The following is an 11,286-nucleotide window of genomic DNA, read 5'->3' as shown; positions in this document are numbered from 1 at the left end:
TATCAAGCTTTGGAAATAAAACGATGCCTGAAGGGACATCAGGACTATAGGGTGGATGGGATAGAATTTCTCAATGAAATGCTCATAGGGCAGCCCTTGTCACCCTCCAAGAGGGAGCAGGTACATTGTCGTGATGGGAAAAAAAAAATCCCTTGGGGCAAATTTCCTGGACCTTTCCTCACCCACGCAGTTCTCAATTTTCTTAAAACTTCTTCCTAAATTCCCATGATTGGCCTGTGTCCTTTGAGAAAATCTATCAAGATTACCCTTTTGGAATGCCAAAAAGCCACCATTATAATATTCTGAACTGACCTCTATGCCTTGAATTTAACTGGCCCAGCAGATCCTCCCAAGTGACTGGTTTGATTGGGCCCTTTTTATTTTTTAAAGGCACCTTCACGATTCGAAGACAAGTGTGTTGCTGGAAGAACCTGTCTGCTGCCATCCACTGGTTGCAGAGACATGTTTAGATTTGTTTGTTTGGGATAATTTCATACTTGTATAAACTGAAACCATAGTAGTAATATTTTGAACTTACTCTTTTATGTGGCCTTTTGTATCTGGCTTCTTTGATTTACCATAATGTTTTCAAGTATACACTGAATGGTGTCATAGTCCTCATTCAGAGTTCTTCTCCTTGCACATAATACAGCTGTTTTCTCCGAGTGGTACTAGGTGTTGTTGTTGTTAAACACTGTATAGCGATTCTAAGGAGTGGCTGATGGGTTTGAACCACTGACCTTGTGGTTAGCAGTCCAGGGCTTATCCTACAGTGCCATACCAGGACTCATTGGTACTAAATGTGTGCAATAACTAGAGGACATACAGCCGATAATTTAGAAGACCTCTAAAGTTAACCCCTGATGACCTTAGTTTCCTGTGTTGCAAAAACAGTATTTCAAGTGATACTGCTGGCTCACAGACCTCTCTTTTGTTACCCCAAAACTAACTCTCCAAAATAGAGACACATATTACTTGTGGGGTTTTTTTTGTTTTGTGGGGGGCGGGGGAGTCAAAGTGGAGTTGAGGGAACAGTTACAAAATCAGTTAGCTAGATTTATAAGGAGGCTTCAAAAAGTTCATGGAAAAATGGAATTAAAAGACAACAAAATTTTGCCATGAACTTTTTGAAGCACCCTCATAAAAACTTTAGTTATGAATCTGATTTTGGAGACAAGCTCTATTGATAGCACTTTGACCTGATTATAAATTCAGGATGTTATCTCCAGTTTTTTAATTGGGAGAGAAATACAACAAAAGACAGTCTCCACTGTTGGATTGATATGCTTCCCCTCAGTTCTCAGTGTCATCGAGTTCCATGGCAGCTTCCTTCTTGATGAGAAACTTTGAGGTTTATGTTTTCTTGTCTAGACGGTCTGGTGAAAGAAGATTCTTATGATTCAAAAGTGAGTAATTGTTATCATGACCAGTTGCGATACTCACAACTGTAAAGGTAGAAGTTTTGTAACAAAAAGGGGGGAGTAGTTAGTCTTACAGTTCCAGAGAAGCAGCGACACCAGAGATGGAGGCAGAGATGAGGACCTGGAGAGATAGAGCAGCTGAGGACTCTAGACTCATGGAAAGAGAAAGGCTGTGTGCTGGCAGTCAGCAGGTAGGCTTGCAGAATGTGCCCTTTGGTTGTTTAAATGATTATATATTCCTGAGTGTTTTTGTATACATTTTTTAAAAATTACAAAAACAGAAACACAGAGGGAATAGAAGCAAATACTGTTGAATGATGATGCATGGAGGACACTGTAATCATTGCAGTGAAATGAAATACAATAGGGTGAGTGTAAAACCGATGTTCTCCCATGTAAACTATCACTTAATTCACAATAAAAACTTTAAATGTATAAGAAATGTGCACATCGGAGCTGTGATTTATACTTTCATTTCCCTGTCTTTCCCACCCTAATATATCCAGCAGAGAAGTATCAGGGTTGACACTCCATATTGGGAACTTATTGAAGAATTGGTGGGTGGATAGATGGATGGGAGTCACACAGCTAAAGGCTAGTTTAAACTCAAAGGGTAAAAGAGACATCTTGTGTTTTCTCCCCTAGTCTTTCTGACAATGGGTTTTTGTTGTGGTAATTGCATGCCATTGAGTCAGTTCTGACGCAGAGCCACCCTGCATAGGGTTTCCGAGGAGCAGCTGGTGTGGACACATGGGCTTTATATTTTAATGATTTGCGTGGCACTGTAGGATAAGCACTGGACCTCAAGGTTGGTTTGAACCGCAAAGCAGGCAGTTCAAACTTACTAGCTACTGCTCGGAAACACTTTACATGGTTGCTGGGAATTGGAACCAAGTCCGATGGCACTTAACAACAGTAACAACAACAACAATGGCTCCAATCAGTAAAACATGAAACTCATGTGTCCATAAGAAAAACACAAAATGTTAACAACTCAAGGAAAATGGACCAAAACTAGAAATAAGTTGATTTTATTAATTCTGATAAAACAATAGGTACAGTACATTTAATATGCTGCCTTGTTGAAGAAAATTGATCAGCACCCATTTATGGTTTAAATTACACAGAACCATAGTGTTAATTAAAATACAGTATATATTCTTCTTGGCTGTGTTAAAAAAAAAATAAGCAAAAACAGACATGTAAATAAATGTTATCTGGTTCCTTTTTACTATTTTTTGGAAGGAGGTAAAATGATTATCATATGGTGTTTTAAGCTTATTTTTAGCAAAGATAGGCAGTATATTTTTTAAAGACCAAAACTCAGAAGATTATGAAACATTATTCACTATTGAACTGGGTTGATGTCTGTGGATAAAGTAGGACTTTTCTTGAGTTGAAATTCAAGTTTGGGAAGATGAGCCAGGTGACACTTGAGTCCTTCTTTCTTATGTCCTCCTTCCAGCTACCTTCACCCTCCCATCTTCTCCTACTCAACCCTGCTCTCATCTTTCCTCTTCTCTCCTCTAATCTCGCATTCCCATTCTGCCCATCACTCCAGAAACTGCAAAGTTGATGTGGCAAATCGAGACTGAAGGAACCAAGGCAAGCATTTACTTCCTGTCCCCGACCCACCTCCAGCCCCAGCCAAAGAAAGACATGAAGATCACAACTGCCCAGCACCCAGGCTTGCCTGATTATTCATATGAATTTTCCTTCAATTACTTAGATTTTACAACTCAGCTAATGCTTCTATGATTAGGAACACTTGAAAATACTCTCCTAGTATATTATGGTTGTTCTAGAATAGTATGTTTTTTATACCATAGTTATAGTGGTTATCTTCTAGATGCTATAAAAATCAAAACATTGTTTTTATCCTAACATTTACAATTATATTGAGATATTTTCATTTCAGACATGCTACTACTATGCCGACTGGACAGAACTCAGTATTTCCAGTTTTAGAGCATATGAATGGTTCTAGAGTTCTAGCAGGGAGGAGCCGTCCTTGAATCCCTCATTCCTTTCATTTCCACGTTCCCTCCTAGCATTTTACTCTCAGATCAGTAACTCATCTCTTTTTAACCTGCATACCTCCTCTGCCCACTACAAATGGAAACCGAGTGGAGCTGGTCCAGGAAGGTAGGTTTGATATCTTTGGGTTAAACCTAGAGACTGCTTGTGTGACAAGGGGAACCCATACATCACCCCAGTGTCCCATCAGGGCAAGGGATAATCTGACTCAATTATGATGTTCAGATTTAAGTAAGAGGTAGACTAGCTGAGTCTTATCCTAACCTCTCTCTGTAAATTTTTCCATTAATCAAAAGTTTGATAAATGAGAAGAAATAAAGGAAGCTTACCATGTTTTTAGGGGAGTACGGTAGAGCTATATGATAAACACCGGACTGCAAACCACAAGGTTGGTGGTTTGAGTCCACTAGACACTCTGTGGGAGAAAGATCAAGCTTTCTGCTCTTGCAAAGATGTACAGACTCGGAGACCTCACACAGGATCACTATGAGTCAGAACCAACCCGACAGCACTTAATAACAACACTAACAACAGTATGTTTTTAATATGCAAAGCTGGACTGAATTTCTTTAACTGTTATTAGTTTCATGCCAGGTGTTTTTATAATAAAATCTGTACATTATTTCTAGTCTACTTGATCACCCATTTTGAGTCTGATGTTACATTTGGCATCACCAAACTTTTCACTGGTTAGAAAAAGAGAAAAATGTGGAGTCAATTATTTAAAAAGTAAAGTTGTAACTTGTTGTAATTAGAGTTTGGATTTCAGAAGAGAATTCTGGTAAGGCTACAATATGCTTCACGGCTACAAATGCTTTCCTCAATTGAGACTAAGACTTTATAAGGCTCCTTTACATCAGAACAACAAATTAGCATGGCGTTTCAACAAAGATGAAAGAGTTAAGGGTGTAAAATGGCATTGAAATCTTTCTCCCAGTATACAGACTTTCAAGAGCTCTGTTTTCAGTATTATTTTTCTTTGTCCATCAGTACGGTTCACTAACACACTTCGAAAGAAGCAACATCTTTCTTCCATATGTCAGCCATCGTTCATATATGCTATCTCTCTCTCAAATGTCCTTGAGAAATGCCAGTCAGTACTACACATGGGGGTGAAGAAAAAGACTCATGGTACTTGAAACTTCTCATGGCCAGGGAAACCCAATCATTAGCTTTGAAGCGGTTCAATGCCAACATTCTTATTGGCCAAAGTGACGTGTTTAATAAACAGCTAGTGATACGTAGACCTAGGGGGTACAAAGGGCCCCCTGAATGCTTACTTGAACTAGAGCTTTGCAGGCTGAGCTTCCACAGAATGGTCCTCCCATCTAAAACCTTCCTCCTCTGTCGCCACTCCTTTTAAAGAGCAAATCCATTTTTTTTTCTTTTCTATTTATAGCCTCTAATCTCAGCTTTTGCATTTAAATGGCTTAAAGGGACAAACAAACTTTTTGCAATTCACAGTCAATGAACAGAGAGAGTTAACTTCCCTCAGACTGAAGTGGGAACACCTTAGTACAGATTTCAGAACGGACTCATTTGAGGCCATGGAACAAAACATTCCTAGGACCATATTGGTACTGCCAGAGATTCAGGGGCCAAAGCATGTCTCCTGGAATAAGCAAATCTTACACCTCATAATACTGTTACTTTTAAAGCTTTTTCATGCATACATTATACCTTGTCTTGTAAGAAACATTCCTTTATCAATCTTTCTGGAACAATTAATTTACGCTCCATTTTTCACTATAGAATCATTCATAAACTATGATTTTTCAAAAAATGCAAGAAGTTAGTAATGACCATTGGTGTTCTCTTGAGCAATATTCATAATTCCTATAAATAAAGAGGTGAGAAATCGCAGGTGAGCACCTAGAAGGCCAGTTACACTGGGAGTTTCCTGGAGCAAACATAACTGTGAGGTTTGCCCAGCCTACAGTCCTTGGCTTGCCATTTCCCTTGTCTTTGAACCAAAACACAGTTCTTTCCAGGCTTTGAAGGTTGAGGGGGCAGTGTCCTCCAGTTGCTGAAGGTGACAGGCTCGCCACCAATCCACTCCCAGTGGCCAATGTGTACTTGGTCATTCAAACCTAATGTGAACAAAAACAAAACCCCTGTGAAATTATTTTATTACATAAATATCACATGCAGTCTGTTGTTTGAAACTCAGGAATCACACGCATACATGGACCTGGGTTCTAAAACAAGTCATAACCATTGAATAGATTTTGACTCATGTTAAACCCGAGGGTGTGCATCAGAGTAGAACTGCGATCCATAGGGTTTCCAATCGCTGGGTGTTTTTTCTTTTAAGTAGATCACCAGACCTTTCTGGTGAACTCAAACCTCCAGTCTTTCAGTCAGCAGATTTGTGTTACATGTTTACACAATCCAGAGACTACAAAACAAGCAGTGATGTTATTAAGTGTCATCAAGTCAGTTCCGACTCCTAGGGACCCCGTATAGGGGGTCTGAGGAACAGCTGGTGGGTTTGAACCTTGCAGTTAGCAGCCTAATGCTTATCCTACAGTGCCACACCAGGATTCCAAAACAAGTAATAGGTGCTAGGAATACTATAAGACAGAACTAAGAGCAAGCCTAAGTTCAAATCCCAGCTTCACCACTTGCTGGCTGACGATCTGTGGGCAGAAACTTACACTGGGTTTTCCAAAACTCATCTAAACAGTGGGGATAAAAACAGTACACCAAGGGCTGTTTGGAGGATCAAATAAGATCATGCATGCAAAGCTCTTGACATATACGAAGGACTTTAAAAAGTTCATGGGAAAATTCCATTATCGTTACATTTTGCCACAAACCTTTCAAAGCCCCATCATATAGGTGTTTAATAAAGAGCAGCTGTTCGTTTCTTATTATCCGTGTGGCCCTACACACAGAACTCCTGACAAAGAGAAACAGGTATAGTCTTTTCTATTGTTCCTCCTCATGATTTAGGTATCTTGGTTTTTATATTTGAAAGCAGCTTTCTATGTATTATTTTTAGTCTGGAATTTAGGAGTTTTCAATCTGCTACAATGCCAATAAAAAACAGCTTTTCTCTCCTTGCCCCCTACTCCCTCCCACTGGTCGCTTTTGCAAGCTGCACTTTAATATTGTAAAGCTGCCGTCATAGTTTCTTAAAGAAACGTTCCTCCCACTGACTCTCTTTACTAATTGAAATTTAAAAAGAATGGAATGAGGATAGGATGCTCTGGAATAGTAGGGTCTGATATCTCCCAAATTCAATTTGATGGTGAAAAACAGCCTTCATTACACAGCATCTTACCTTTCCCTGATTGATTTTTCAATCCATGTTTTTGAGTGGAATCAAGTGGTTAGCTATTCTCCTCTTGGTGTGTTTCCTGGAACTATATTCATAAGATAATGTTATGTTAACTACTTTGTGAGGAGAGAGCCTTAGAATCAGACATTGTGGATGTAGCAAAAATGTATCCACCAGGAGAAGGCAACACTGTGTTTCTTATGTTGTTGTGTTATTAAGTGCAGTTGAGTCAGTTCTGACTCATAGCGATCCTGTAAAGGGTTTCCGAGGAGTGCTGGTGCGGTTAGCAGTTCCGTGCTTACCCTACATTGCCATACCAGGACTTCATCTTTCTTACAGTTCCCTTCAATATAATACTTGTACGAGAAGGTGGTGGGAATACTGACTTTAATGTGCTATGAGGATTCTATTTCTAAAAAGGCTTTTTAAAAATTTGTTACTGCTGGAAAATTGTAGAAAATATTAACAATTAAGAAAAAAATCAAGATTATCTTTACTTCCCATCTGGAGGCAAACCATTTCTAATATTTTGGCACAAACATACAGATATGTACATTTATTTATACATTCTCCACGTGCATATAAATTCATTCTAAATTGTTTCATGCCTTATATTGCTTTGGACCACGTTTTACTTACTTTCCACAATTGCAATAAATTGCAAATTTTATATGTAGCCGAATACACATCTAACATATATTGGATAAATGAATAAAATTAACCAAAGGCATTTTGTCATGTCATTAATATTTAAAGCCGTACAAAAGCATTAAATATTAAATATTCCTTCATATGGCTAGACCATAATTTATTTAACCATCCCCAATTTATAGCAATTTCTAATTTTTTTTCCGATTTTCAGAAATTGTGGTAAGCTTTCTTACCTATAAATCTGACCATACTGCTAATTATTTATTTGGAATAGATGTTTTAAAATGAAAGCACTGTGTCAAAAGGCTTAAGGGAGGGTTTAAGACCATTGGCCGTGATTGGCAGACCACAGTCACACTGACTGGTCCACAAAGGGAGCAGAGAAGGAGATTTCAGTCTCTTGGGGTCCTTGATACTTGCCTATCCAGAAGGGCCTCCTTCCGCTAATGTTCCAGAGCCAGCGCATATGCTGCCTTGATAACACAGTCACAAGGCTGCCCAGGTGTCTGCATGCAAACAAAGGAAAACAAGAGACTTAGTGATGACAGGAAGTTCCAAGTTTCTGCTGACATACCTAAGATAAATATCAGTTCAAAATCAAACAGAACTAGATAGCCGTACACAGAGCTAGATGTATAGCAAGGTATAGATGCTGGTAGTTGGTGTCACATCGGTTCCAACTCAAGGAGACCCCATCTGTAAGTGGACAATATGCTACCTGGTCCTACATCATCTTCACGACCACTGGTACGCTCCAGCCCATGGCTATGAGCAATGTGTATTTGGAGTACCTTTTTCCTAGGGGACTCATGTTCCAGTACTATGTGGGACTGTATTCTTTGTCACCTATAGGGTCTTTGATGGCTAATTATCAGTGATACATCATTAGGCATTTCATCCTAGTCTGTCTTAGTCTAGACATACTATGGAAACCTATCCACTCTCGTGGCCCTGCTGGTGTTCGAAATACAGGTGGCACAGTACACAAGCAAACTACCAAAATATCACAAACGAAGATGGTGGCACAATGGTGAAGCACTCAGCTGCAAACCAGAAGGTTGTTGGTTCAAACTCACCCAACAGCTCTAAGGGAGAAAGACCTAGTGATCTGCTCCCATAAAAATTACAGCCAAGAAAACCCTGTGGCTCAGTTTGATTCTGTGACAGGGGTCACTATGAGTCAGCGTTAACTCGTCAGTGCCTAATAACAACAACAAATGCACACACACACATAAGGGGGCTTCAGCAAGTTCTTGGCAAAGTGGAACTGAAAGATAGTAGAAATTTTCCATGAACTGTTTGAAGCTCCTTCACGTGTCATTGTTCATGTGTCATTGTCTGTGTTTATATCTTTCCCAGAACTTTACATTATATTTTCACTTTAATGAGTATCTGCAGGGTGGTGGTATGTGGGAACAGAGAAAGTGATATTTTATTGTAATAACTTGACTGTGATACACAAGTTCAACAGGCTTTAAACATCCCTTTTGGAATTTCAGCAACTGCCTACTTATAAAGATTAATGACTTAATGCAAAAATATTAGTGCTCCCCTAAGAAGTTAGCGTAGTGGTTACGAATCGGGCTGCAAACCTTAAGGTCAGCGGTTCGAAACTACCAGCTGCTCCGTGGGAGAAAGATGAGGCTTTCTACTCCCGTAAAGATTTACACCCTCGGAAACCCTGTACAGGGTCGCTATGGGTCGGAACCGACTCAACGGCACTTAACAACAACAACAAGTTTATTTCTAAAGCTTAGAACTTGGCCGTTTCTCCCATCAATTTGATAAGAAAACTACACCAAACTAACTCCTCAGATAAAACTAAATTACTTGAGGCCTACATTTGGAGTTTGGGATGTCAGTCAAATGATTCAATACTTCCCATTCAGGGAAGTGAGTCTAGCACTAATATCAAACCTTCATGTGCCACCTAGAAACCAAAGTCTCAGCCTCTGTTCTTCTAAATATACAAAGTAGATTTCCACCTAGGAAAATTCTTCATGAATTATTTTTGCAGCTACCTGGATTATTCCTATAAGGAATATTTAATTGTGTCTCCTGGTGTGGCACTATAGGATCAGCACTGGACTGTAAGCTAAAAGTTCAGCAATTCAAACCACCCACCAACTGCTCCTTGGAAACCCAACACAGGGTCACCATGAATTGGAACCAACTTGATAGTACTTAACAACAGCAATTCCCTAATAGTGCTTATTAAGCCCTTTAAAATGCTTTAAGTAAAAAGTCATCAGATAGCTAACTTTTCTTCTTCTTCTTTGATATAGAAAGCTTAATTAAGAAAGATGTCAAATCACTTTTTTTGCTTGGTGGATGTCCACTGACCTGGAATAGGGCAGGAAACACAATTAGCACTACTTGTATACAGTTAGACAGCTGTTGAATTCAATTTTATTCATTTTACCTATCTATACTACTCCAAATATTGGTCATGTAGCGCTCGAATGCAATGTTGGTTTGAACTGCAAGGTCAGTGGTTCAAATCCACCAGCCACTCCTTGGAAACCTAATACAGGGTCCCTTTGAGTCAACACTTAACAACACTTAACAACAATAACAAATCCAAAAATTAGATCCATTTCCCTGTTTGTCTAGATCACCAAGGGTAGGCATAATGCATCCATTTCTTAATGATTTCTTTCTACTAACACCAGTAGTTGCGTGGTCCTACAGGGCAGCAGTGACTTGTAGGGCTTTTAGATAAGTAAGTTCTTTGACCGTTCATGGATGGTCTCAGGCTGTTGGGCTTAGGTTTTGTGACCATGCTCTGACCTCATTATTTATCGTCAGTTCTTGCTTGATTGTTTTTGTTGTTAGGTGCCATTGAGTCAGTACCGACTCATAGTGACCTTATGCACAGCAGAACGAAACACTGCCCAATCCTGGGCCAACATCACTACTGTTGCTATGCTTGAGTCCATAGATGCTACCACTTGGTCAATCCATCTCGTTGGGGGTTTTCCTCTTTCTCTCTGACCCTCCACCTTACCAAACATGATATCCTTCTCCAGTGACTGGTCCCTCCTGACAATACGTCCGAAGTATGAGAGATGAAGTTTGCCCATCTTGGCCTCCAAGGAGCACTCTGGCTGCACTTCCTCCAGACTGGATCTGTTGGCTCTTTTGGCAGTCCATGGCATTTTCAATATTCTCCTCCAACACCGTGACTCAAAAGCATCAATTCTTTTATGGTCTTCCTTATTTACTGTCCAGCTTTTGTATCCATATGAGGTTATTGAAAATACCATGGCTTGTTGTCAGGCGCACCTTAGTCCTCAGGCTGACATCTTTGCTCATTTTAAAAAGGTCTTGTGCAGCAGATTTGCCTAATGCAATACATCATTTGATTTCTTGACTGCTGCTTCTGTGAGTGTTGATAGTTGATCCAAGAAGAATGAAATCCTTGACAACTTCAATCTTTTCTCCATTGATAAGAATGTTGTTTATTGGTCCAGTGGTGAGGATTTTTGTTTTCTTGACATTGATATGTAGTCCATACTGAAGGCTGTGCTCTTTGATCTTCATCAGTAAATGTTTTAAGTCCTCTTGACTTTCAGCAAGCAAGGTTGTATCATCTGCATATCGCAGGTTGTTAATGAGTCTTCCTCCAATCCTGATGCCACCTGCATTTATAACAGCAGCATTTCCTCTCTCCTCTTCTAATCCAATATGCTAATTCTAATGCGCTGTGGGCACACAACACAAGAGTATCAAGCTTGTGTAGGTGTGGGCTGAGGGAAGACTTGAGGGGCTCTGTTAGTCAACACTCATACTGAACAGAGCTTGTAAAGCCAGGGTACTAGGTCTACTTTCTTCTTGCCCTCAATTCCTTAACAATGAAACCCTTGCAGCCTCAATTTCATCATCAGAAAAAAA

The 11,286-nt window shown here is 39.7% G+C and overlaps 1 protein-coding gene across 1 annotated transcript in view; it reads right to left on the bottom strand.

The window, feature by feature from the left end:
• Positions 1-5,342: 5,342 nt before the first annotated feature.
• FREM1 (FRAS1 related extracellular matrix 1) overlaps positions 5,343-11,286 on the bottom strand; it is a 173,100-nt gene continuing 167,156 nt past the window's right edge. The window contains exons 35-36 of the mRNA XM_006864507.1: positions 7,813-7,898; positions 5,343-5,548 (exon numbers count right to left, since the gene is read on the bottom strand). Coding sequence (XP_006864569.1) covers positions 5,343-5,548; positions 7,813-7,898 — 292 coding nt within the window. The remainder of the gene's footprint in view (positions 5,549-7,812; positions 7,899-11,286) is intronic.

Source organism: Chrysochloris asiatica, unplaced genomic scaffold (genome assembly GCF_000296735.1).
Source record: "Chrysochloris asiatica unplaced genomic scaffold, ChrAsi1.0 scaffold00065, whole genome shotgun sequence".
NCBI lineage: Eukaryota > Metazoa > Chordata > Mammalia > Afrosoricida > Chrysochloridae > Chrysochloris > Chrysochloris asiatica.
Note: the sequence above shows the minus strand (reverse complement) of the source record. Positions and strands in the feature narration are given on the sequence as shown.